Below are 25,056 nucleotides of genomic sequence, written 5' to 3'. Positions count from 1 at the left end.
GTTAAGCCTCATACAATTGGCCCCAGCCCATTGATCCAGCCTGTCCAGGTCCCTCTGTAGAGCCTTCCTACGCTCAAGCAGATCAACACTCCCACCCAACTTGGTGTCATTTGCAAACTTACTGAGGGTGCACTTGATCCCTTCGTCCAGATCATTGATAAAGATATTAAACAGAACTGGCCCCAACACAGAGCCCTGGGGAACACCACTTGTGACCGGCCACCAACTGGAGTAAACTCCATTCACCACCACTCTTTGGGCCTGGCCATCCAGCTGGTTCTTTACCCAGTGAAGAGTACACCCGTCCAAGCCATGAGCAGCCACAGTTCCTCCAGGAGAATGCTGTGGGAAACCGTGTCAAAGGCTTTACTGAAGTCTAGATAGACAACATCCACAGCCTTTCCCTCATCCACTAGGCGGGTCACCTTGTCGTAGAAGGAGATCAGGTTGCTCGAGCAGGACCTGCCTTTCCTGAACCCATGCTGGCTGGGCTTGATCCCTTGGTTATCCTCTACATGCTGTGTGATGGCACTCAGGATGACCTGCTCCATCAGCTTCCCCGGTACTGAGGTCAGGCTGACAGGCCTGTAGTTCCCCGGGTCCTGCTTCCAGCCCTTCTTGAAGATGGGTGTCACATTTGCTTATCTCCAGTCAACTGGGACCTCCCCAGTTAGCCAGGACTGCTGGCAAATGATGGAAAGGGGCTTGGTGAGCTCTTCTGCCAGTTCCTTCAGTACTCTCAGGTGGATCTCATCAGGCCCCATAGACTTGTTAGTGTCTAAGTGGTGCAGCAGGTCACTAACCATTTCCCCCTGGATTATGGGGGCTCCATTCTGGTCCCCGTCCCTATCTTCCAACTCCAGGGGCTGGGTACCCAGAGAGCAATTGGCCCTGCTATTAAAGACTGAGGCAGAGAAGGCATTAAGTACCTCAGCCTTTTCCTCATCCTTGGTCACTGTGTTCCCTCCCCTGTCTACTAGGGGCTGGAGATTCTCCTTAGCTCTCCTTTTGCCGCTAATGTATTTGAAGAAGTATTTTTTGTTGTCTTTTACGGCAGCAGCCAGATTGAGCTCTAGCTCAGCTTTGGCCCTTCTAATTTTCTCCCTGCACAGCCTTGCTACACCTTTGTAGTCCTCTTGACTTGCCTGCCCCTTCTTCCAGAGGTCGTAGACTCTCCTCTTTTTCCTGAGTTCTAGCCAAAGCTCTCTATTCAGCCAGGCCGGTCTTCTTCCCCACCGGCTCGTCTTTCGGCACCTGGGGACAGCCTGCTCTTGTGCCTTTAGGACTTCCTCCTTAAAGAATGTCCAGCCTTCCTGGACTCCTTTGCCCTTTGGGGCTGCCTCCCAGGGGACTCTCTCGACCAGTCTCCTAAACAGGCCAAAGTCCGCCCTCCAGAAGCCTAAGGTGGCAGTTTTGCTGACCCCCCTCGCCGCTTCTCCACGTATCAAAAACTCTATCATTTCGTGATCATTCTGCCCAAGACGGCCTCCAACCATCACATGGCTCACAAGTCTTTCTCTGTTTGTGAACAAGAGGTTCAGCAGGGCACCTTCCCTAGTTGGCTTGCTCACCAGCTGTGTCAGGAAGTTATCTGCCACACACTCCAGGAACCTCCAAGACTGTTTCCTCTCTGCTGTATTGTATTTCCAGCAGACATCCGGCAGGTTGAAGTCCCCCACAAGAACAAGGGCTAGCGATCGTGAGGCTCCTCCCAGCTGCTTATAGAATAGTTCATCTGTTTCCTCATCCTGGTTGGCTGGTCTGTAACAGACTCCCACCACAATATCTGCCTTGTTGGCCTTCCCCCTGATTCTTACCCATAGACACTCCACCCTATCTTCACCATCATTAAGCTCTAAACTATCCAGACACTCCCTAACATACAGGGCTACCCCACCACCTCTCCTGCCTTGCCTATCCCTCCTGAAGAGTTTATAGCCATCCATCGCCACGCTCCAGTTGTGCAAGTCATCCCACCACGTTTCCATGATGGCAACCATATCATAGTTTTCCTGGTGTACAGTGGCTTCCAGCTCCTCCTGCTTGTTGCCCATGCTGCGTGCATTGGTGTAGAGGCACTTCAGCTGGGCTGTCGTCCATGTCTCCTTCATAGAGGAACACCCCTTGTGTGCTTTGAGGTGTTTCACTGGTGTTTCCCTCTTGGCTCCTACTGCCTCAGTATCCCCTAGCTCAACTCTGTTCGACTTCAGCTGTGCCCCAGCGTACCCCGCACATCTCGGAGACACAGGCTGAGTGCCCTCGCTAGCACCCCCTCCCTCTAACCATGGCACGTGCCCCCTCAGCTTCCCTCAGGCGAGCCTGATATTGTCCCCCTCCCCCTTCGAGTCTAGTTTAAAGCTTGGTCAATGAGCCCTGCAAGTTCCTGAGCAAAGATTCTCTTTCCCCTTTGAGAAAGACGAATCCCAACAGACGCCAGCAATCCTGGTGCTGTGTAGGCCATCCCGTTATCAAAAAAACCAAATCCGTGGTGATGACACCAGCCACGGAGCCATGTGTTAATAGATTGGGTGCCTCTGTTCCTTCTAGTGTCACTGCCCACAACTGGAAGGAAAGATGAGAAAATAACCTGTGCTCTGGAGTCCCTTACTAGCCGTCCCAAGGCACTGAAGTCTCTTTTGATTGCCCTAGGACTTTGTGTTGCAGCTTCATTGCCCCCCACATGGAAGAGCAGTAGGGGGTAATAGTCCGAGGGCCGTACCAGGCTAGGGAGTATCCTAGTGATATCCTCCACACGGGCCCCAGGGAGGCAGCAGACTTCCCTAAGAGGAGGGTCTGTCCAGCATATCGGACCCTCGGTTCCATTCAGGAGGGAGTTACCCACAACTATAACCCATCTTCTCTTCCTTGTGGAGGTGGTGTTAATACGAGAGGTATGTTCTTCTGCCCTGGGCGACACCTCTGGTGTAGATTGACTATCATCCCTGTCCTCCGTTGACTGGCCTTCCATCTCCAGGGCCTCATACCTGTTGTACAGAGGCACCTGGGGAGGCGAGGTGGGCAGGGAGGGCCTTCGCCTGCTGCCACGAGTGTGGACTCGCCTCCGTTCACTCTTCTCCTTTGAGCTGCTGCCTTCAGCCCCGTGGGGGGAGGATACAGGATCCCCTTGATCATGGGTTCTTACTGGTTTCAATTAGTCCTATTTTCTATTTCCTCAAAGATGGAGGGGATGGACTACACATTTTAGGAACTGTTGGGTCAGCCCTTGCCCTGAAAAAAGAGTAGATAATTAGATACCGGCCTCTGAAATCTCACAGTGATAAACTAATGTTTGTGCTGCTATGCTTAATCTCTATACTAAAGGCTATTTTTTAGTGGGAGTGAGGTACAGTTTTTTCATTTTTAGTGAAGAAATTTGAATGGTTTAGACTTTTTTTGATGTGGATCACTGGCTAGCGTGCTTTAAGAGAAACAAAAACTTTTCAGGCTGTTGGTTTGTGTGTGTGGGGGGGGATGATTAGTTTTTGCTTTGAATTTCGAGTACTGCTGCTCATTGCAGCAGGTGGCTTGTTGGACTAGGTATTGGTCTTTCCTTCCAAGATTCTAATCTGCAATGGTTCATAGGTGAAATGCAAAAATTTGCATCCAGATATTGAACTCTGTCATCTCTTACTTATACTTCATTGTCAGTTTTGGGACCTCTACAGTATTTGGGCAAATTTAGGACATACCAGTATATCCAATGTGGTTTACATTGCAGGCAGGTGGAAAATGGTGTCAGCTTGCTTAAGGGCTTGTGTAACTGTCACGTAGTAACCTTTTACTGTAAAGCATATGATGAAGTGGAAGAAATATGCTATAGTCATTGAAAATGTGTATATCTTTACTGTTTTCTTCAGTTTACTAAAATATCTGTGGAAAAATTATGTAGATCGTTGCACAGCTACTTTTTTAGATAGCATGGCTTAATAAAGGTAGCACTTGAGGCACTTGCTGAGAAATAATGTTAGATATCCAGTACGCAAGTTTCATGAAGGGATTTAAACTGGTTTTACCCATACAGTAATTTTTTTCAGAACAGAAGCCAATGTAAATACCAAAGAAAGCCAGTCAGGTTAATTACTGACTCTAGAGTACTTACATGAGTTAACACTTAGTTATTTGAAGGTATGCCCAATCACAAAAAGCTCTCTCTTTTTCTTAATCCAGATAATTCAGGAATTGAAAAGTAAAGATGTTAGCAAATCTTTCCGAAAATCAATAAACAAAAAGCAAGGTATTACAGCAATTGGAGGAACATCAGCAATATCTAGTGTGGGGACGCAGCACTCTTATGCAGGTAAGAAATAATTAAACAAGCAAATTTTGCATGGAGGAAGACTCTTTAAATTTGCACTGCAGACGAAAGAAAAAGCAATTGGAAATAGTTGCTGTTGAAAGCAAATTAACACAGAGAAAGCATGTGGAGATGGACAAGATAAGTGTGGGTGGTAGTTTATTAAAATGCGGGCTGTTCAGTTGTTGTTAGTTTCATGCTGCACTCGAAGATAAGTTAGGCATCTTTGCCAGGGCAAAAAATTAAAGCAAGTACTGACAGCATGGGGGGGCAGGGAAAGGGCCCCTTTGGCATACTTCTAGTAATGCTAGTCAAGTTTTTGGCTTCATTACATGCTAATCTACTCTTATTCCTATATTCAGATAAAAATGAATCCCCGTTTTCACTTCCACAGTGTTAACTAAAATGAAAAAAAACTCCACATATCATTTCTGGATGGAAGGGCCTCCTCAGCTGACTCTGTGCCATTACAGAATTGTTCAGTCCCATATGATTTTTGCGTAGCCTATCTTATACTTGAGAACTTGCTTTTAATATTTGATCTCTGTTTCTTTCTACCTCCCCCTGCTGCATGTCATTTAAATTGGTAATTGTGCGTAATTGTGTTGCAGTTCCTGGTCAGAATGTTAACTCTATTCCAGGATCATATTGCAATAAGCAATATTGCAACTTCTTTGATTGACTTGGGTCTGGGATTTCCTGTGGTTCCAGAGGCGTGTTAAGATTCTATATATGAGGAAGATTCACTTCAGTTAGCTAAAGGGGGTGATACCCTCTCTCTAGGTATTATCCTTGTAGCACCAGCTGCACTTGGTATATCTCCAAAGCAGGGGATATATTCTATCTCAAAGGATGCCTGTACGGGGGACACCATCAGAGCTCCTTGTTTAGGCTCCCTTTCATTTTTGGTGGAGAGAAACTGACCCCACTAGACTGCAGTTCATGTGACCTGGCTTCATCAGCTATCTAGTTTATGATGAGATGAAGTGTGCACTAGGATTTCATGTTTCTTCTCACTGACAATGAAAGAAGTGTAATGAGTCAGGTGTAGGTCTTGTATGCTTCTTGAGGTAAGCGAGGTGAATACCACCTGTACTGTCTGGTCATTGACTGTTGTCCCAATAAGCATTCTTAGATACACAGTAATAAATTCTGCACTAAATACGAAAGAGAATTTAAAATTGAGGTACTAAACTTTTAAAGTTTCTCAAAGCTAAATACAGCACAGTAATTCAGATGATCATCTCAAAAATACTGCCAGTCTCTGAAGTCCTAGCAGAAGGCAGAATGAAATGCTGTGTTTTAAACCAATGGTGTACAGATTGAGATGTTGCATATTTCAGATCACACATTTTCCTCTTTTCATTGTAATTGCCGAGAAACTGAACTTGAAGTCAGCCATGATGACCCATTATGTTGCTATGATTTTTATGTTGTCCTTCAGAAAATCACCAGATATTTAGAGGGTGCAGTAGGGGAAAGATCAGTCTGTACTTGCCATTTTTTTGTGTACTTTTCCACTGGTTTGATTCTTTCCATAATTGGCCCCTGTGAAACTAAGGGGCTTTGAAGATGAACCTCTTTTGACCCAAGTCTGATGTTTAGTAGTATGTGTTCATGGAAATGGTAATAGATTATTTTAATGCTGTTTTTCTTTTCAGAGGAAGAAAAAGTTGCTTTTGTTAATTGGATAAATAAAGCTCTACAAGATGACCCAGACTGTAAGCACCTCCTACCTATGAACCCATCAGATGCCAGTCTTTTTAAATCCCTTGCAGATGGCATCCTTCTTTGGTGAGTCCAGGGCTGTGAGAAAGAAAAGAAATTAATCTCAAAGGTTAAATGCTGATCACAGTGACATGAATTATAAAACTTCTGATAGGCTTTAACGTCAGGACTCCACTCTTAAATATTTCAACCAATGTGTAGGATGGGAAAAATCTGTTTGCCCATAGAAATGTTACTTTTAGCAAATTTTTTATGTGACTCTGTGCATATATTATAGAAGTGGGTTTCCACTTCAGATCCATAATTATACATGTCAAATATGTGCAGGCTGTTTATAAAGGAGATAATTACACAGTTCATATATTCATTAGCTGAAATAATTAGAAATCTGCGATTTCAGATATTTTTAAAAGTTACTAAATGTAGTTTCTAAATCATAGGATGGGGGGGGAACAGAAATCTGAATTAAAGCCATGGCAAGACAGAGAGCATATAGTAGGTCCCTTAACTTTAGTCTGCTGTAACTTTCTAGTTAAAGTACTTATTCATACACCATGGTAACAAGGGATTAGCTTATTAGTATTGATGTGAATTAGTCTTTGAGATCCTTGTAGATGCAAGATACTATAGAAATGCAGTGCAGAAATATATTGGTTATATTACAAAGATTTTCACTAGAAACTATTTAACTGTCTTCAGTTTACAGTTTTAATTTTCTCAAGAACTTTTTTTTTGACAGCACAGACATGCTCTGTTACTTAAGTGTAAAACGCAATTGCTCAAGTTTCTTATACTTACATATTATCTGGAGGTTTCTGGATGCATGTGCAATTATTTAACAGGGAGAGGAGATTTAGAGGATAATGTGGTCGTTTTTTATCTTGTCAGAAATATTTACAGCTAGTTTAAAGTGTTAGGAGTTTATAATAAAATAATATATTTTCTGAGAAATGAAGGTTTGAATAATCTCTGACTTTTCTTCCTTAGCAAAATGATCAACTTTTCACAACCAGATACAATTGATGAAAGGGCTATTAATAAGAAGAAACTCACTCCTTTCACTATTTCTGTAAGTACTGCACAGATAGGAACTTGCTACAAATGAAAAAGTAAAGTATTTTTCTATAGCTTTGTTTTTGAGACAGCTCTCCTGGTGGAGAAAAAAAAAAAGTCCTATGTATTAAAAAATGTCAAAGCATGAAATTGTATTTTCTAATAAACTCTGCTGAATTTTTGTGTTTCTTAGATGATGTACAGGAAAACTTGTATTTTTCATGCTTTCCTTAGTTCTTTCCCTATTCACTATTCTCATTTTGCTTTACTAAGTATCTGAAGGAAATAATTTTAGACTTCTGAGTGGATGGTCAGGTCATATTTTAGCAATGCAGAAAGTATCTGCATAGCTGTATACTGTATAGTAGGATGATGCATTTTCAATAGTGGAGAGTGACTTGGACAGAAGATGAGAAGCTCTATTTTTAATTGTGTATGAAGTTGTGAAAATATTTGAGAGAAACAATTTTTAAGACCTTAGTTTGGGTATAAGAAAACAGGTCTGGAAGAGGGAAGTAGATCCATAAGTTACCAGCCTAATAAGAAAAAAAAAAATCTTGATTAAAAACCTCAGTTAATTGGCAGACTTTTCACTTCAGGCTGAAACCATTAAAATATGAAAAGTTAAAACATACCACGTTCTAAATCCTCCAAGTGTGTTTTGTAATCTCTACTTAAAGAAGATGTGTCAGCAAAGATGATACTACATGTGTTTGTTGTCTCTGTAGATAGTTAAAATATGATACAAGAAAATAGAAAGTAATATTTATGAGAGCTGCCAGGAATTTTTTGTTGGAATGTTTCATCTGTGGCAATCGTTAGCTTTACTTTCAGTGTCAGGATGTTGAATTGCCATGATCTTCTTATGCTGTCTGTTCAATTACAGTTTAACAGTTGCTTGAATAAATGTGTCAGCCTGTATACAATCCAAGATGGGATGACACTGATGTCAGTAGTCTCCTGCACAGAGCAGAATTCTCTATGAGCATGTTTTTCCACAGGATCAAGCCCCTGATATTTTGAGCAATATTGTTTAATTTGTGTATGTGATACTTGCTATTACAAGAAATATTTTGATTAGAGTATCCCTCAGCGATCCAAGCTGCAGAAGGTGGTCCATGATTTTTTGGTGGGTCCATAATACACTGTCAATAATGTTTTTCCATTAAATTTTGATAAGACACATGGTGGTTCACAAAAAAAATCTCCAGAGTGCCATTTTCCACTGGGAACCATTGAACTAATGCATTATTTCTTATAACTTCTGAAACTGACAAAGTTTAATATGAACAAATTTACTAAGAATTACAACCTCACAAACATGTTAAACAATGATATTCCGAACAGGAAAACCTAAACCTGGCTCTGAACTCAGCATCTGCTATTGGCTGTACGGTTGTCAATATTGGATCACAAGATTTGCAAGAAGGAAAACCACACTTGGTATTAGGACTCTTGTGGCAGATCATTAAAGTTGGTCTTTTTGCTGATATTGAGATCTCCAGAAATGAAGGTAAGATTAATGCCAGGCTTAGCAACGTCCGCAATTTGGAATTAACTGAGATCAGAATAGCAATGATTTCAGCTTTCTTTCAAACTTGCTTTTAGCTCTTATCGCCTTGCTAAATGAAGGGGAAGAACTAGATCAGTTAATGAAGCTTTCCCCAGAAGAGCTCTTGCTACGCTGGGTGAACTACCATCTGGCCAATGCAGGGTGGCAGAAAATCAGTAACTTCAGCCAAGACATTAAGGTATGTAGCTATCGCTCTGATAACTGAACATAATGGCATTTAAACACAGTATGCATGGAAACAGATGAGCCAGATCAGAAGTACTTAGAATAGTAGTCATCTGCTTTTTCTAGCTATAGGTTCATCCTGCATTTTTCAACACTGAAAGAGCATTATTTTGATCTCTCATATCCTATGCAGTTGCTCATACCATGTATTATCACATCACAGTGTACAGTGAACATTTCCAACAAGCTCGTATTCAGGGAAGTTCTAATGTTCTAAGATTGTTATTAGAGTTACTTAGGACAATTTGCACTACCTTGTTACCTTTTTTCCTGTCCATCCTTCCCTCCTCCTGGGTCTGCAGAAACCTATCTTTTCTTTTTTGGGGTTTTAAGGAAGAAGTGTATGGCTCTAAATCTCCTCCTAGTGCATATTTGCTAATGGAGATTGCCCTTTGTACCTAGCATTCTACAGAAGAGTAGTAAACCTCTTGAAAGAACAGTTATTCAGAGGGCTGTCTGGAGTAGCTAATGATTCTTGATCCAAGGAGAGAGCAGTGCCCCTCAATCACTGTGCTTTGCTGGTGTGCCAGTTTACTGACACAAGGGGACTGAAAGGGTTGTTGGTTCCTGGGGCAGATGGCAAATCTGCATAATTCTTCTCTCTTCTTCAGTCTTTCTGTATAAGGTATGCAGAGTACTGTAGTAAGTCCAGTTGAAGAGAGAAAAACCCAACTTCTTAAAAACTAAAAGCAAAGGAGGAAGATTCTGTAAGGTGATAAGACCTCTTTTCATTGAAGAAAACTGTGTCAGTAATTGTTAGTTCTATCTTTTCAAATGCCACCAAGAAGGCTATTATTAAAGCAAACCTTTAACTAGGGTTTTATATGAAAACTGCTACTATGGTAAAAATATTACATGCTATTTAAGAGAAGTATTAAATACTTCCAAAAACTAGCAGATTTTTGTTTTATTGTCTTGGTTTCTTGGGGGGGGGGGGGGAAGCCAGAAGCATACTGAAAACTGCATCAAATAAATATAATTTCTTTTGTCACTATAGATTCATCCTAAAAGAGCCACTTTGCTCTCCATTTTTAATTCCATTTACCAAGAAAGAGAAATATTTATAAATATTTCAAACCATCCATTTGAAAAGGATAGTGAAGGAATAAAATACCAACACTGAAAATAAGATCTATGTTGGGATTTTTTTTGTGGGTAACCTATATAAATTTGCCTTAAATATCTGAATTACAGTTCTCTAGTTCATATCCAGCAGAAAAAATTTATCTAACATTGTCCAGAATAATTAGCAGACATTCCTTTTCTCTGTCATCTGGCTAAGTTCCATGAGAAATACCGTGGTAAAATGGCTGTATGACTTCATCCATATTCACTGAAATTAGGGTGCCATATTTTTGACTTCTATGGCTTTTGAATTGAACTATAAGAGCAGTAAATGGCTATGAAAGGCTACATACTTGCTCATATCTTTTTTTTTTTTAAATATTACACTGCTTGTTCTAGGATTCAAGAGCATACTACCATCTGTTAAATCAGATTGCACCCAAAGGAGAGGACCATGATGAGCGGCCTGTTCAAATTGACTTTTCAGGATTTCATGTAAGTATCCAGAAACATAAAAATAGACTGGAATTATCTGAGGCCTCTATGTATGTATCCAACATGCTGGTTACAAGGCTGTCCCAGAACCTCCTTTTGTTTTGTAACACATACGAAAGCTCAGTCAGATTCCTCAATGTCACAAAAGCTTAAATGGGTAAAAACTTTACTCAAGTTCCAGGGCGCTGCTGAAACAGAATAATGCATCCTGCAGTCTAAAATTTGGAGCTGTTTCACTTGGAGTAGTATCTTAACTGTTTTTTATTTTCAGTTGGTTCCTCCAACATGACTGTTACAACATCCTGCTTCAGTTCTGCTCTTCTGGAATTTAGACAAGGAGAAAGAGCAGACTTCACAAACCTTGTGATCCTTCTCAAACCAAATAGCATTCAGAAATTACATGTGAGCTGTTCCAATAACCATCAGGAAAGGAAACTGTACCAACCGTTAAGTTGTAAAGGGATAGAGGGTCTAAAACCAGCCTAGGCAGATGTGAAAACACTTTTCTCTAAGCTGCTACATAATACTCGTTGGAAGGATTATTCTGAGAATGCATTTCATATAAAATTGAACTGCCTGCCTAAGATACAGATATCTATATATCAATCAGAATCTTAAGTAGAATATCGTTACTCATTATAATAATAAAACCCACATGCAAAATTACATTTGCATATAAGCTTTAGTTCTCTCAAACTCCTTCATGAGGAGAGCTCTGTTTTATTTGTTTGCTTCTATTTTGGTTTTCTTTGGGGAGTGAGAAGGGATAGTAGTCAAATTTTTTTCCCTGTAATTTCCTACCATTCATATGATCACGTTCTGTAATGGGTTATAAACCAGTATCAATAACATGTAACAACTTGTTCTAGAGCAAGCTTCTGGTTGAGTATACCAACGCTGAATTACTGACTTATTCAATTCTAACAGTAATTCCATTACTAATTCATTTCCCTATAAATAGTAACTCTTAGTGTTGTGAAGAATAGAGGCAAAAAGTATACGCTACATGGTTTTGAAGGCTCATTTATTCTATGTAGATTAATAATAAGGATGAATAAACAAAATAACACATAGGTTACCAACTTAAGACAAATTCAGAGGCAAAAATATTAAAAGGAAAGCAAGGCAGTGGATTATCACGTTCTGAAACATTCAAACTCTTATTGAGGGTTTTGGGCATCATCTGTAACTACTATGCTTGAGAACATCAGTTTAAAGCAGTGATAGTGAACCTATAGCACATGTAGCAGAACATGCAGTGTGGGAATCCACAGCCTGGAAACAGAAATATAACCATTACACCTCTGGCTGCTACTGCTGTTGCTGTCATTCATGAGGAATGCTGTGCAGGCAGCCACAGAAGCGAAGGACAGAAAGAAAGTGGAAGGAAGATGAGAAGGAGGGAATTGTTATGGGCTGTAAGAGCTAGCTCAGGCATTGGGGGAATGAGGGAGGAACTGACACAGGTTATTTAAAGATTTGCCAAACTGAAGATTCAGTAAAGATTGGAAACATGCTAGTATTCATTACAAATTTTTTTTTTTTTTTTTTTTTTTAGGATAAAAGTGACTTGAGGAGAGCTGAATACATGCTCCAACAGGCAGATAAATTGGGCTGCAGACAGTTTGTAACTCCAGCTGATGTGGTTGCAGGCAACCCTAAACTCAATTTGGCTTTTGTTGCAAATCTCTTTAACACATATCCAGCCCTACACAAGCCTGACAATTCATCTTATGATCTCAATTTATTAGAAGGTACTCAACTTACTAAGCATACAGGAGATAAGAATATTAGTGATTTCTACTTAAGTATTCCTTCTAGGTTGTGATATAGGATCCCTGTGTGATGGTGCCTGTGTTAATACCAGCATATAGAGCTTTCTCACTAGCTTTCAGTATAAGCCTGGGTAGAAGTCCCTGTTACTGTGAATATTGTTCACTTGTGTTAGCCTGATCAAAGACTATTCCTCAATAACCTTCTATCGTTCATTTGCAGGAGCAAAAACTGTCCCCTTACTCCCTTTCCAGTTTCCTGTGCTTTGTTCCGTAGTGTTTATATTTTAGCTGATGCACAAATTCTAGCTTTCCCTAATTTGCAATGCAATGCACAAATTCTAGCTTTCCCTAATTTGCAGTGCTATATTATGCAACTGTAATAGTCTTTTCTTTTCACTTATTGTGTTTATATATATATGTGTGTGTATGTGTATTAGTTTGTTGCCTTTTAAAACAGGAAACATGAAAAAAAGGCTTCTGTATCAGCAACCTATATTAATCTATTGCATCAGCAACTTATATAGATCCTAGCATATCAGCAAGTTTGGACTTTTAACTGTACAGTTCAGATCCCTAATGCTAGAGATAAAGGGATAATTGGTAGCAATCTTTGGCTGTTACCCTTTCTGTGGACCAGCTAATCTAGGATAATGAAATGGCTCCTGCCAGTGTATTTCGCAGTTGTTCACTGATCTCAAAGGAATGGTGAGAATCAGGGGTGCTGCACTTGGGAGAATCATCAGCAATGTGCACACATTCCTCTGCACTGCCTACTCCTGCCTTCCTCTTACTGTTCCTATCAGGTTTCCTTTCCATCTAGGTGAGTCCATCTTCCTTTGCTCCTCTTTTTTTTCATAATTTGTCTGCTCTGCTGCATCCTTATTTCACAAATCTTGTATCTGTCAGACCACTCCTCTTCCAGGCTTCCTGCTCTTCTAGCTTCAGCTGAGTGCCAGCTGTGGTAGAGATACCAGAGCACAGGAAGCAGTCTTCCCTTTTCAGCTGTGATATCCCTAGTCACTGCAGTCCCTGCTATCCAGGACAAATGATTGAAGGAAAGGCCTGCTCTTCCTCTGCTACGATTTTGTTAGAAATGTATGCTCTTGGAAATGTGTACAGGAGCTCTGTCGAGGTGTAATATGTTCAGCTCAGCTTTTCTGTTCTGAACATAAAAGTTGCAGGTGTGATTCGAAATACCGCAAACTTGGTGAAATTTAGAAGAGTTTTCATTGGCATGGCAAAAACCAGCTGAACTACTTTCTGAACTTTCCTAAAATATTTAGATGGGATCAAAGTTTCAGCTAAAACACTTTTTACAAAGTTACCATCACCTGAATGCTAGATTACAATTTTGTATTGATAAATACTGGCCAAATTTAACTTATTGTTTATAGTATATATTTTAAGATGGGTAATCATGCCAATGTTATCTGTTCAAAGGCAAGTAGAAAACTCTCCTTTGCCCCCAAATAATAACTCCTGTGGTGTCATGTAGATCTAAATCATCAAAATAGTTATTTCAGCTGAAAGATGATGTTGTTAATGTGATTTTCTGTTAATTTGTTTTATTTTTTCCATAAAATCCTGTGGTTTTACTGATGTTTTCTCAAGGTAGTGTTATATAAAAAGTAAGACATTCATTTCTTTATAGTTTCGTCATAGATTGTCTATTGAAATCTGACTCATGATTTATAATCCTTTCCTATTTTGCTTCATGAAATGCAGATTTGACCCCTCCTAATGTAGGTACTGTATTTAGTACTTTTCTGTACTCTGTAAAAGTGTTCTACAACTTTTTTTTTCCTAGCATTTTAATCATCTCTGTCCTCTTCTCGTTGATTTTTGCATTGTTCTTGTATTTTTCTATTGCTTTAATATGCCATCATAAGTAAAAGAGAAGGAAAAAAACCCCACAGGTCTAACATGATGCATATAAAATGGGGGCAGGACTTGCAGTAAGTCAACTGCCATATAGTTCTTTCTGTGGGTTTAACCAGTGGGGGCCTTCCATGAACCAAGATGTAAAGCTCTTGGCATGTGTGGGTGAGTAGAGCTTTCTGAAAGTCTTCATTTTCCCGCATTAAATTCCATCTTTTCAGTGACTGTTCCACCCAAAGAGTATGGTGTGGCAGTTCTCTTTGGTTTAAGACAACAAACACTGTGCATAAATTGACATCCGCTCTGATAATGCGTAACAAGTCTGGTGATGTGCACCCGTATACAGAGAGAATATCCCTCAGGTATACTGACATAGCAAAATGAACGTTTGATATCATGTGGGAATGGAGGGGCAAGTCCTGACCTCAGTCAATGCACGACCTTTAACTTGTTGCTGTTGCTGAGGAACCTCTCACTTGTGGGGAAGGCAGCAGAGTTTTAAGTCACACAGAAAGCTGAGTTCTTGGGGGGAGGAAGGGGAGGGAATTCTGTCTACCCACATTTCCTCCAGTGTAGATGTCCTCTGCTGCTGTTGCTTAGTCCACTGGCAGCCTTCAAGGCTGTTACCATGAGAGGGTTAACTACTCCCACTCAGGCCAGCTGAACCTAGGGTGCAAATTGCATCTTGAGCTCTGTTGTCTTTCAGAGAGAATTGTAGGTATTTGGAGTCCTTTGGATTCTTGACCCCATCCCCTACGGCTGCTCCCCACTCAGTTCCATAGTATAATGATCTCAAAGAAAGAGATGGCAATAAATATAAAGGATACTACCAAATTTGCTCCTCTCTCTTTTGTGTAGCTCTACCCCCTTTCTGCAGTTTTCCAATGATTTTGGCTATCTGCTGCACCACTCAGCAGAAGATATGCTCCTGATAGGATCACAAGGTATATTTTGAATAAAAGAATAGAGAGAAAAAATTGGTCAGTTCTCAGCCATCTGGAAAACTTATGAACGCTTATGTGTTTCATGATAAAGGGATTTGTTTAGAGTGGCATATTAAATATAGTATGCTGGATTTAGTTCCTGGATTCCTGCTATCCAAAAGGGTGCTGCCCAACTTGCATGCTCTTGCTCCTGCTTGGCTACTTTGGATTCTTTTGACAGTTAAGCATGCATTTTACAATTGTCAGTCTGGGTGCAGTTGCTGAGTATCTGGTTTTGTAGCTATGCTTTGTTTAGTAAGAGTTCATTAAATAATCTTGTTACTGTCTTTGCAATGGACAAGTGTTCCTAAAAGCACTTTGCAGTCAGTATTTTAGGTATTGCAAACCAACTCAAAGCTCAGTAAGCCTAAAAATTTCAAAAAAGAAAAAAAGCAAAAGGGATTTGCTTCAAAATGCTATAACCTCTTAAGTTACTCTTTATAAACTTAAATTATTTATCATCATGCTTGTATTTTGATTGTCTCTTTTTTTTAATGGAAAAACACTTATATTTTTAATAACTTTGTCATAAAACATGCTGCTTTGTTGTCTTTTAAATCTTATTGTGGGAAGAAATATGTGAAACAGCTGACTGCCTGAAGACTTTGCAGAATAGTATTTTTCTTTTTTTCAGCATGTATTCATCAGTCACTCTGGTAATTTTTGCAAGTAAATCTTTGAAACAAATACTAGTTTGAATTGCATATGAAAGACCTCATAATTTAGAAAGAAAATATAGCAGTAGGATGAATATAATCTATTTCATAATAATTGGAAAGGAAAATAACTGGTAAGCTGGCTGAAACTTTTTCAATAAAATTTATTCTGTTGGAAAACGTCAATTACAGCTGAAATTTCTGAATTTTTTTATAAATATATTTTGAAGTTCAGAGCTTTTTGTATAAAAGGGGAAGACACCTAGATTAAAACTGTAACCTCGATCTAAAAATAGGTGTTATGACATTGGTCTGTTTCATGGAAAAATAATATTAAAGAGGTTTTTTTTCTGTTCTAATGATAAATACATGTTTATACAGTAGCTTCATTTTGCAAAAACATTCATTGTTCTGTAGTCAACATAGGACTGCAGTACTAAATGAGACAGTCTAAATGCTACATAAACCTCGTTAGACAAACTCGGTGCCATTATCCTCTAAGGAACAAACTAAAAAAGCAAAGAAAAATCTTACTCAGATTTTTGCATGTTTCAGTCCTGAGATATCTGTTCTTTCATTGTTTGGGGAGGCTTTCTCCCTCCTCAATGTTCTTTCTGTTTTCTTAACTGTGGATAATCAGGCCAGGGGAACAAAGCAATGAGGTTATTCCAAGCTCACATATTCAGGCTAAATATTTTTTTAAATGCTCTTCTTTGATGTAAGAGAAAACAGCTTATGCAGCACAGATTCACATGCAATTGGCCACAGATACATTGGTAAAAATTAGGTAATGTTGTATGTAGAAAATTAATGTATTACTGCAAACTGTAACTTTATAGAGTGTTTGTTTAGGAACTCATTATTACAATAGATGAAAACAGAAGTCAGGAAAGTGAAGGGTGTTTTTTTCCTACTGAATTTTCTGTATTTCTCATAAGCAGAGTTGTTAGTTAAAACTACAAGAATAACTAGCCTGCTTGGCAGTATAAATAGCTTCACAAATTTAACCAATACAATACTGCCTTGCTGAGTCTCCAGTGTTTAAAAAGGTGAGGTCTATTGCTTTGGGGGAGGACCTTCACAAATTAATACTGGGAACTTCTGTGTTGAGAGAAGTGGAGCTGTAGTTTCTGGAGTTTGATGCAATTGTAATAAGCATGTTAGTACTAACTTTTAATAAAATTTGCCATTTCAAACAGATTTAAAGATAGTGTTGAATGCAATTTCCACTGATTTTGGTTTTAGGAAATTATTAATCATCACTATTTTCTCCATGATATATTGGTTATCTAAAATATAACCAACAAACTGTCTATTTATTTTATCAAATTGTATTTACACAGAAAAATGTAGTCTAATAGTATTCCTTGTAGTGCTTCTGGCCTTGTGCCCAGAACTGAGGGACTCTGAATTTGATAGGATTGCCTCAACTTATTGGCCAGTAGAGACTACTGTTAGGGAAAGGATGAACTCATTGCAGAGGGGGGAGAGGAGGAGGGAAGGGGTGTGAGTCCTTTAAGCATTGCTTATTAAAGTGTTTTCTCCAATAATTTATATAGAATTATATTTGTCACCACAGGAGAAAGTAAGGAAGAAAGGACTTTCAGAAACTGGATGAATTCACTGGGTGTAAACCCATATGTTAATCATTTATACAGGTAAGGCTTTTTTAAAAACAATAATTTGATTTCCCTTTGATGACAGGGGAAGAAAGAAGAAGGGAAGAAGAAAGCGAAGTTGTGTTTCTAGTAGAACAGTGATTTCCAGGTTTCCACACAGTGTGATAGGAACTTTAAAACTGGTCTGTAGAACCACATTAAGCAGTCTCTGACTCAGATATGCCACTCATGGTCTAGAAATACTAGAAACCCTAAAAAGTTTTTATGTGCTCCCCTCACTCACTTGTACTTTGAATTATGTTTTTTAAAAAGTTGAGATAATTGTGTTTTATAATGCATGACACTTATTTTCTCTCGTGACAGATGAAATGACCGCAAACCTATTAAAACAGTAATGTAATTCTAAACTGTAAGAGAGGATAGATGTCTGCTGAGTAGACTGTAAGAATCTATGCAGTGTAGTATTTCCTCAAAACAAAGGGCTTTTTACCATGCTTTTTAGGTGCTTCTGATCACTTTCAAATTGTGCCAGCAGTTGATTCAAATCCTATCAATAAAAGATGGGATATAGGGAGCAACTGGCAACATCTGCTTGCATGTATACTTGCTGTTAGGGTTCATTGTTTCTGTTTTCTGATCTCTGTAAAGTGATACCATCTGTAGATAGCTTAACATGGAGAATTTAATTTAGCAAGTAGCTGAAGGAGATTATCAGGAATGCAATTTATAATGGGAAAATAATACTTTTCCTAATATTCTTTTTTTGCAAGGTAAGTATATTGGTTTTGATTATTCTTTAGCAAAATACATTTGTAGGTGCAGATAAAACATGAGTATTTAACATTTTGGAAAGTTCTGAGGAAACTAAAACTAGATCAATAAATGAAGACTCTTTAGCTAGATGTTTTATCTATGCCCACCCTATGAAAAGCAATTATTTAATTAAAGTTGGTAAAATGAGTGGCTGTGCTTACTTCCCTGAGATTTGTGAAAACAATGAAGTTAAATATACAATTTAATGTAAATAATCGCAGAAATCAAGCAATAGGATATAGGCCAGTTTCTCCTCAGAACAACACAAATTTTTATTTGTGTGACTGGAATTTTTTAGCAACTTAATTACACTTCAAGAAGTCTCAAGTATACTTAACATTTTCATTGTGAATATGAGCTTTTGTACTTAAAAACATTGTTTTACCCTGGTTTAGTGACCTCTCTGATGCTTTAATAATCTTCCAATTGTATGATATGACTCGTGTGCCGGTTGACTGGAACCACGTCAACAAACCTCCTTATCCATTACTCGGTGGTAATATGAAGAAGGTGGGTAAATACTCTGTAATGCAGTCCAGTTTCACTGTCTCCCATTGTGTTGTTTGTAGTAATCTGGGATGTCTAGACTTGTGTGCTACTGAGACAGTCCTGGAAAAAAAAAAAGGAGAAAAAAAAATCTTCCAGGTATTATCCCAAGGAATAAATAGCAGTTATAGCATATCATAGAATGCTTTGGATTGGAAGGGACCTTTACAGGTCATCTGGTCCAACCCCCCTGCAAGAGCAGGAACATCTTTAACTAGATCAGGTTGCTCAGAGCCCTGACCCCCCTGACCTTGAATGTTTCCAGAGATGGGGTCTCTACTACCTCTCTGGGCAACCTGTTCCAGTGCCTCATCACCCTCATTGTAAAAAATTTCTTTCTTAAATCCAGTCTAAATCTGCCCTCCCTTAGTTTAAAATAATCCCTTAGTTTAAAATATATCACTTTAGTTTCTAAATGTGGACACCTTTTGGCAATATTTAATTTAGGGTCTAATTAGGGTATATAAGTAAAAGTTTCAGGTCTGACACAGCTATCGTTGCCTGATGCTCTTGTTGTGAGGTGTTTCCTCACAGAGCAGTTTTATATGCTGCCAGGAGAATTTGTGCAAGAAGCCAAGCTTTCAGTTAGTTTTGTGATCATTATGAAGCCAGAAATGTAGAGGAAAAAAACTGTCTAAGAACAACACATTTCAATATCTTTCCAAATCCAGTTTTGATCTAAGTATATATTAATTCATTGGCTTTAGTGGAAGTGAACTTGGTTTTCTCAAGTGTGGAAAAGATTATCATTGGAATCTTGCATACTTGCATTTATAGTAAAAACTGTTATTTTAATCATAGCGTAGAAAGGCTAGAAATCTTTCTTTAGCTACAAATCTCACCATAGGTAACAGTAAGCCGAAGTTATTCAAAATACACATAGATTATAGGTCTGTATTATAGAAATATGAAGGTGTTTTCATTATTTGCACACAACATTTATTTTTAGATTGAGAATTGCAATTACGCAGTAGAACTTGGGAAGACAAAAGCCAAATTCTCACTGGTTGGTATTGCTGGACACGATCTAAATGAGGGTAATCCAACCCTGACTTTGGCTTTGGTATGGCAGCTGATGAGAAGGTAAGTTAGGCACAGTATGTGATAGATGTGTATATATACGTATCTGTGCATGTATGTATACGTGTGTGTGTCTCTTATGTCAAGGCAAATTAAAGCTAGTATTCAGTTCACCCAACAGGTATTTGAGAGCCATCTCTAAATATCCCTCTTCTCTAAGATAAATTTTTATACATTTTTTGTAGTTTTACATACTGTGTAGTGATTGAAACCACAAAAGTCTGTATGTGTACACATCCATTTATAGAGACAATTAAAACCTTATATACTAAAAACTGTCATTAAAATTATAAATCCTGCAGCAAATAAAAAGAGCACAACTTATTTCATGTTGATTCAATGTATCTTTCTGTAAGTAGAGAGTAATTTAAATATTTGTAAAATCAAAAAAAAAGATAAATGGGAAGAGGTCATGTATGCTATAGAAGTTAAAATGGGAAGAAATTTTTAGGCCATCACATCGATAGTAATGTAACTATCATAAAGTCAAAATCTCGCTAGTGCACTGAGCAGGGAAAAAAAATTATTATAAATTGATTTCAATAAAGAGTATTTTATTGCGAATACTTTCCACAAGTTAATTTTCTTACACCTACCCCAAAACACTCAATGCTTTTTGTTTCTCAGACTGTTGTGATTCAGTTTTCAAGGTGACTTGCATGGTAGGGAGCCATTTAAGCTTATAAATTAAAATTAGTTATTATGTGCTGAGTAAAAAAAAAAGTGAAGATGATGTAACAGTGAATATTATGAGGTTTGGGATGTTACTTTATTCCTGCAACAACTGAAGAAGTGATTTAAAAGTACTAAGTAGTTTATAAGGTAAGGGTACCTTACGAAGATGAGTACTTGGCATTGTTACTGTGCTGAAGTAATATTTTATTTTTGCTTGTAGCTCGATACCATTAGCAGAGTCGAGTTCTACCACTCATTTTAACTCAGACTCTTATTTTCTTTATTAAAGGTATACTTTGAACATACTATCAGACCTTGGAGAGGGAGAAAAAGTAAATGATGAGATTATTATTAAGTGGGTGAATCAGACACTTGCAAAAGCAAATAAGAAAACTTCAATTACAAGTTTCAAGGTAATCAAATTAATTTACTTTTCTTCTTTCCACATATAATCAGTTCTGGGATTTTTAACCTGATCTGTTAACAATTTGGCTTTAACAGTGGCTCTCCCATCAGCTAGCATAATTTGATAAGGAAATATTTCTGACAGTCTGAATCTGCAAAAGTATTTTACAAGTCTATTAACAAGAAGCAAAAATAAATTATAACTGCTGCTATAAGATTCAAAACAAAACACTGCCCCTCCTCCCACCCCACCCCACCCCCAAAAAAAAAAAAAAAAAAAAGAAAAAGGAAAAGCTAAACTTTCAAAGGGGCTTCTGTCTGAAGTTACCAATGTTTGGGTATGGCATGTCATATATCTTCCAAATTTTTTTATATAGGCACTCTAATGCTTGTACAAACATGAGGAACAATTTTGGAAATACTGGGGGCAGGGGGGGAGTCACCATTTTTAATAATAGCTGGTCAAAAAGATATACTCATGTGTGACGGAGCCAGGAGAGGGAGCCCAAATTAACCAGCAACATCTTTTGTCTTCAAAACAAGAGCTTTTCCCATTCAGCAAATATGAACAAATTGATAAAGGAAGCTTTCCTTTCACATTTTTAAAGTGTTAAACACGAAAGAAGTCGTATGTATGTCAGGTGTGTAATGCTGTGTGAATCTCATTCTTTAGAAATGGTAGATTAATAATTGCACTTGCATGCAAATATAACATTCTTATACATGTTCATTGTATACTCTGAAACAGTTATGTTTGTGGTTCGCAACAGGAACATAAGAACCTAGCAAGTTAAATATTTGAGAGCTCACTGTGTTATGAAATTGAATTAGGTAAGCATTAGGCAAAAGGTAATATCAAATAATTTTATAGAACAAAATATTTAATTTTTACTCTAGAAAGTAACTTAGGTCTTCACCTTCTTAAAAGGGATTGCTGCTTCTCTTTCTACATAAATTGCAATAATGGTGGTATAAATAAGTTGAAAGTACAAAGAGAATCTGTCCCAACATCTTGCTTTTAGTATGCCTGTGGTTTTTGGGGTCATTGGTTGTGTTTTTAAGGTAATTCAACTGATGGTAGACCAATAAAGATAAAGAGCTACTGATGTAAAGTGACATTATTCAGTATACCTTTTTTTACTACTGATTTTTGACAACATTCACATAAATACTATCTTTCACAATTTGAATTTTTGTCTGTATTTTGGGGTTACTGCAGCAAGCAGATTGTGTAGCAGAGAAAGCAGAGGTCCCTGATATTTTTTGTGGACTGTGAAAGCAAAGTTCTATTGAATTGCCATTAGTTCAGACCATAAAAATGACAGAGGTGTGGTTTTAGGCTTATGGTCTTGGGAAGACACCCCATGCAGTCAATGTTTTCAAGCAGATTTATATTACTATTTTAAATGTATAATTAATGTGGTAGCTTTGTGGCACTTCACTGAATTTGAAATAATAGTTCTGACCTGGTGGCCAAGGCAACTATGTCACGTGGCTTACGTGCTAAGCCTCTGCAGGAACAGAGCCAGCCTCACTGGCACTATCTGCTGACTGTTGGTTTGACATCATCAGCTGCTTATCTGCCTTAACAGTTGGGAAGAAATAATTGCAGCAATAGCACTTGCTGTTTTAAGAATAGAAAACACATGTCCATATATTAAATACAAAATATGGGCTGCTCATACTAGCTCAGAATACCATCCGAGTTGAAAAATTGTAAGAAGAGTGAGCCATAAACTACTGCAGAAAATAGTTCCATTACAAGAAAAGGAGAAAAATAAAAGTAGTTGGGGATGTGAATACCTTCTTGTTGTCTTGAAAGTCTGGTCCTTGGTCTTCTTTCAAAGTTCCTTTCCTTTCTTAGGGAAGGAGGGAAGTTTCTTTCATTAAATAAATTTAAACTGTTTGTGTAATAATAATATCAACACTGAGTGTGAACCTTATAACTTTTGATTGTGGAAAAGAACATTAGACCTCATAAAAGGGGGAAAACCTTGGCGCAATGAAGTAACAAAACATGCTGCTGTCTTTCAATAGGTATGTAAGATGTGCTGTAGGGTTTTTTGTATTGTGAAGACACAATAATCAAAGTAAATTCCTTATACTAATCTTTTGAGTTTTTCTTTTAGGACCAATCAATTAGCACTAGTTTACCTGTCCTAGATTTAATAGATGCTATTGCACCAAAAGCAGTTCGTCCAGAAATGGTCAAGAGAGAAGATCTTTCCTACCAAGACAAATTGAATAATGCTAAGTAAGTTTTAAATGAATGCTTTGTACTTTCCTAAAGTGCAGGAAATGCATGAATTCATGGTGGAATGAATGATTTGCTGATTTGTTAACAGAGCGAGATTACACTAATATTAGTTGATTTGTTTCAAATGTAATATATTCTAAATTCTAATATTCTAGAGCTATTTTTCTAGCATATTTAAAATATGAACTCAAATTCATGGCTGATATGACCTACCACCACTCCACTGCAATTAGTTTATTAATAGCCTGCCGTAATCCATACTGGTTTTGACAGAAATAAATACTTTGATAACCAGTAGCAAAACGTCTGCCAATACAATTTGTAATACATGCTTTCTTCACAGTAATGTCCATTTTCTCCTAGAGCGTAAATACTGACCGAACAGGTGTATCCTGCTATTAAAATCTGTTGTTCTTCTTGTGAATCTTGGCACGCTAGTAGATGCAAGGAAAATAACAATGTTTTTCTCTTGTTTTCCAAGGTATGCCATTTCAGTTGCTCGAAAAATTGGTGCTTGTATATATGCTCTCCCAGATGATCTGGTTGAAGTGAAGCCAAAAATGGTGATGACTGTGTTTGCATGTTTGATGGGAAGAAGACTGAACAAAGTAAAATAATGGAGATGTAATATAACTTTCTGCCATGTTAAGCACGATGAATGCCTCACAGTTTACAGAGTTCTGAAGCTTAGTATAAAATGACAAAATTTGTATGCACAAATATACTCTAATTACGTTTTAATAATGTGTTTATATTAGTGAAAATTTTATTCAGTTTCTTAACACATTGTTTATTTATGGGTAATACTGTTTTTGGAACATGTTCATTACCAAATGAACATCACAGATTTGTATTACTTTAAAAAAACTCACACAGTATCAATCAAGCTTCATTCATATTAGGTTCCATAGCATTGTAAGAATCTGCATGATTTTATGTTTATTATTTCGGGTCCTATTGTGAAACATTGTTTGTTTTTTGTGGGTGTTACTTACATGTAGTCATACAAGTCTCAAGGTGCATTCCAATCCTGTTAGAATACTCCTTACTGCACAGAAGTTGTCATCCTTGCCTTACTCTGAGAGCTTAACTCCTGTTGAAGCCAATGAGAGTCTTGCCATTGACTTCAGTGAGAGCAAGTGAAGGCCTATGATAATGTCTGGAAACTAATGAACATTGACAAAGCTGAGGAAACATTTTTGTGGCAATAATCTTTAAGTATATGTAATAGTTTTGTTCTGTTACTGAGCAGGAGCTTTTAAGAGAAAATGGCAACTAGTAAGCAGAAATGTAATCATGTCATTATTAGGTCTGCATATGTGTTAGCTTTTGCAGTTGGACTAAACATCTCTTTTTTAACTTTTCATAAAATATTGTATAAGAAAACAATAAAGAGCTGGCTAGTCCAGTTTGGGGTTTCACATTAATGTATTGCATTTCCTTATAGATTGCTCCTTTGATTTCTTTCTTAAAGGGTATCTCCTGTGTGCAGAGATTTTGTCTAGAAAGACTGGTGCATTGTCTGGATGACATCAAGTCCATAATTATTTTCTTATTAATTTTAAAGTAAGTGTTTGTACTCCTTTCTCAGCAGCTGTAAATTTTCACCAAACATGCTGGAGCTGGACATGTAATGAAGTTGTTACCAGAAGCCAAACACTAAGAAAGAAAACTAAATAAAAATGAAAGATTTTTTTTTAAAGTATGAAGCTGTTACTTTCTCAGCTCATGAAAAGGCTCCTAAGTGTGGCAAAACCCAAGAATCATGATGAGTGAACAGTTGGACTAAGCTTTACATCTTCAGTATCTTGCACAATGTGTTAACAGAAAGAAGATTAATCCATGTAGTTTCTATTATATAAGGGGATACTGGGAGTTGAGAGAATTAAGTGCTTGGATTTAGATCCATTTGTCTCTATTTACTGGTTTGTCGTCT

General features: G+C 37.9%; 1 protein-coding gene across 1 annotated transcript in view; it reads left to right on the top strand.

The window, feature by feature from the left end:
- PLS1 (plastin 1) overlaps nucleotides 1-24,515 on the top strand; it is a 51,423-nt gene extending 26,908 nt beyond the window's left edge. The window contains exons 4-16 of the mRNA XM_075507235.1: nucleotides 4,168-4,297; nucleotides 5,956-6,088; nucleotides 7,010-7,091; nucleotides 8,423-8,588; nucleotides 8,684-8,826; nucleotides 10,338-10,433; nucleotides 11,992-12,187; nucleotides 17,305-17,383; nucleotides 18,553-18,667; nucleotides 19,653-19,786; nucleotides 20,748-20,871; nucleotides 22,993-23,117; nucleotides 23,602-24,515. Of these exons, the coding sequence (XP_075363350.1) occupies nucleotides 4,168-4,297; nucleotides 5,956-6,088; nucleotides 7,010-7,091; nucleotides 8,423-8,588; nucleotides 8,684-8,826; nucleotides 10,338-10,433; nucleotides 11,992-12,187; nucleotides 17,305-17,383; nucleotides 18,553-18,667; nucleotides 19,653-19,786; nucleotides 20,748-20,871; nucleotides 22,993-23,117; nucleotides 23,602-23,737 (1,659 nt within the window). The 3' untranslated portion in view covers nucleotides 23,738-24,515. The remainder of the gene's footprint in view (nucleotides 1-4,167; nucleotides 4,298-5,955; nucleotides 6,089-7,009; nucleotides 7,092-8,422; nucleotides 8,589-8,683; nucleotides 8,827-10,337; nucleotides 10,434-11,991; nucleotides 12,188-17,304; nucleotides 17,384-18,552; nucleotides 18,668-19,652; nucleotides 19,787-20,747; nucleotides 20,872-22,992; nucleotides 23,118-23,601) is intronic.
- The last annotated feature ends 541 nt before the right edge of the window (nucleotides 24,516-25,056 follow it).

The sequence above is a fragment of the Mycteria americana genome, chromosome 7 (genome assembly GCF_035582795.1).
Source record: "Mycteria americana isolate JAX WOST 10 ecotype Jacksonville Zoo and Gardens chromosome 7, USCA_MyAme_1.0, whole genome shotgun sequence".
NCBI classification, from domain to species: Eukaryota; Metazoa; Chordata; class Aves; order Ciconiiformes; family Ciconiidae; genus Mycteria; species Mycteria americana.
The sequence above is the reverse complement of the archived record's forward strand: the minus strand, read 5'-3'. Positions and strand labels throughout refer to the sequence as shown.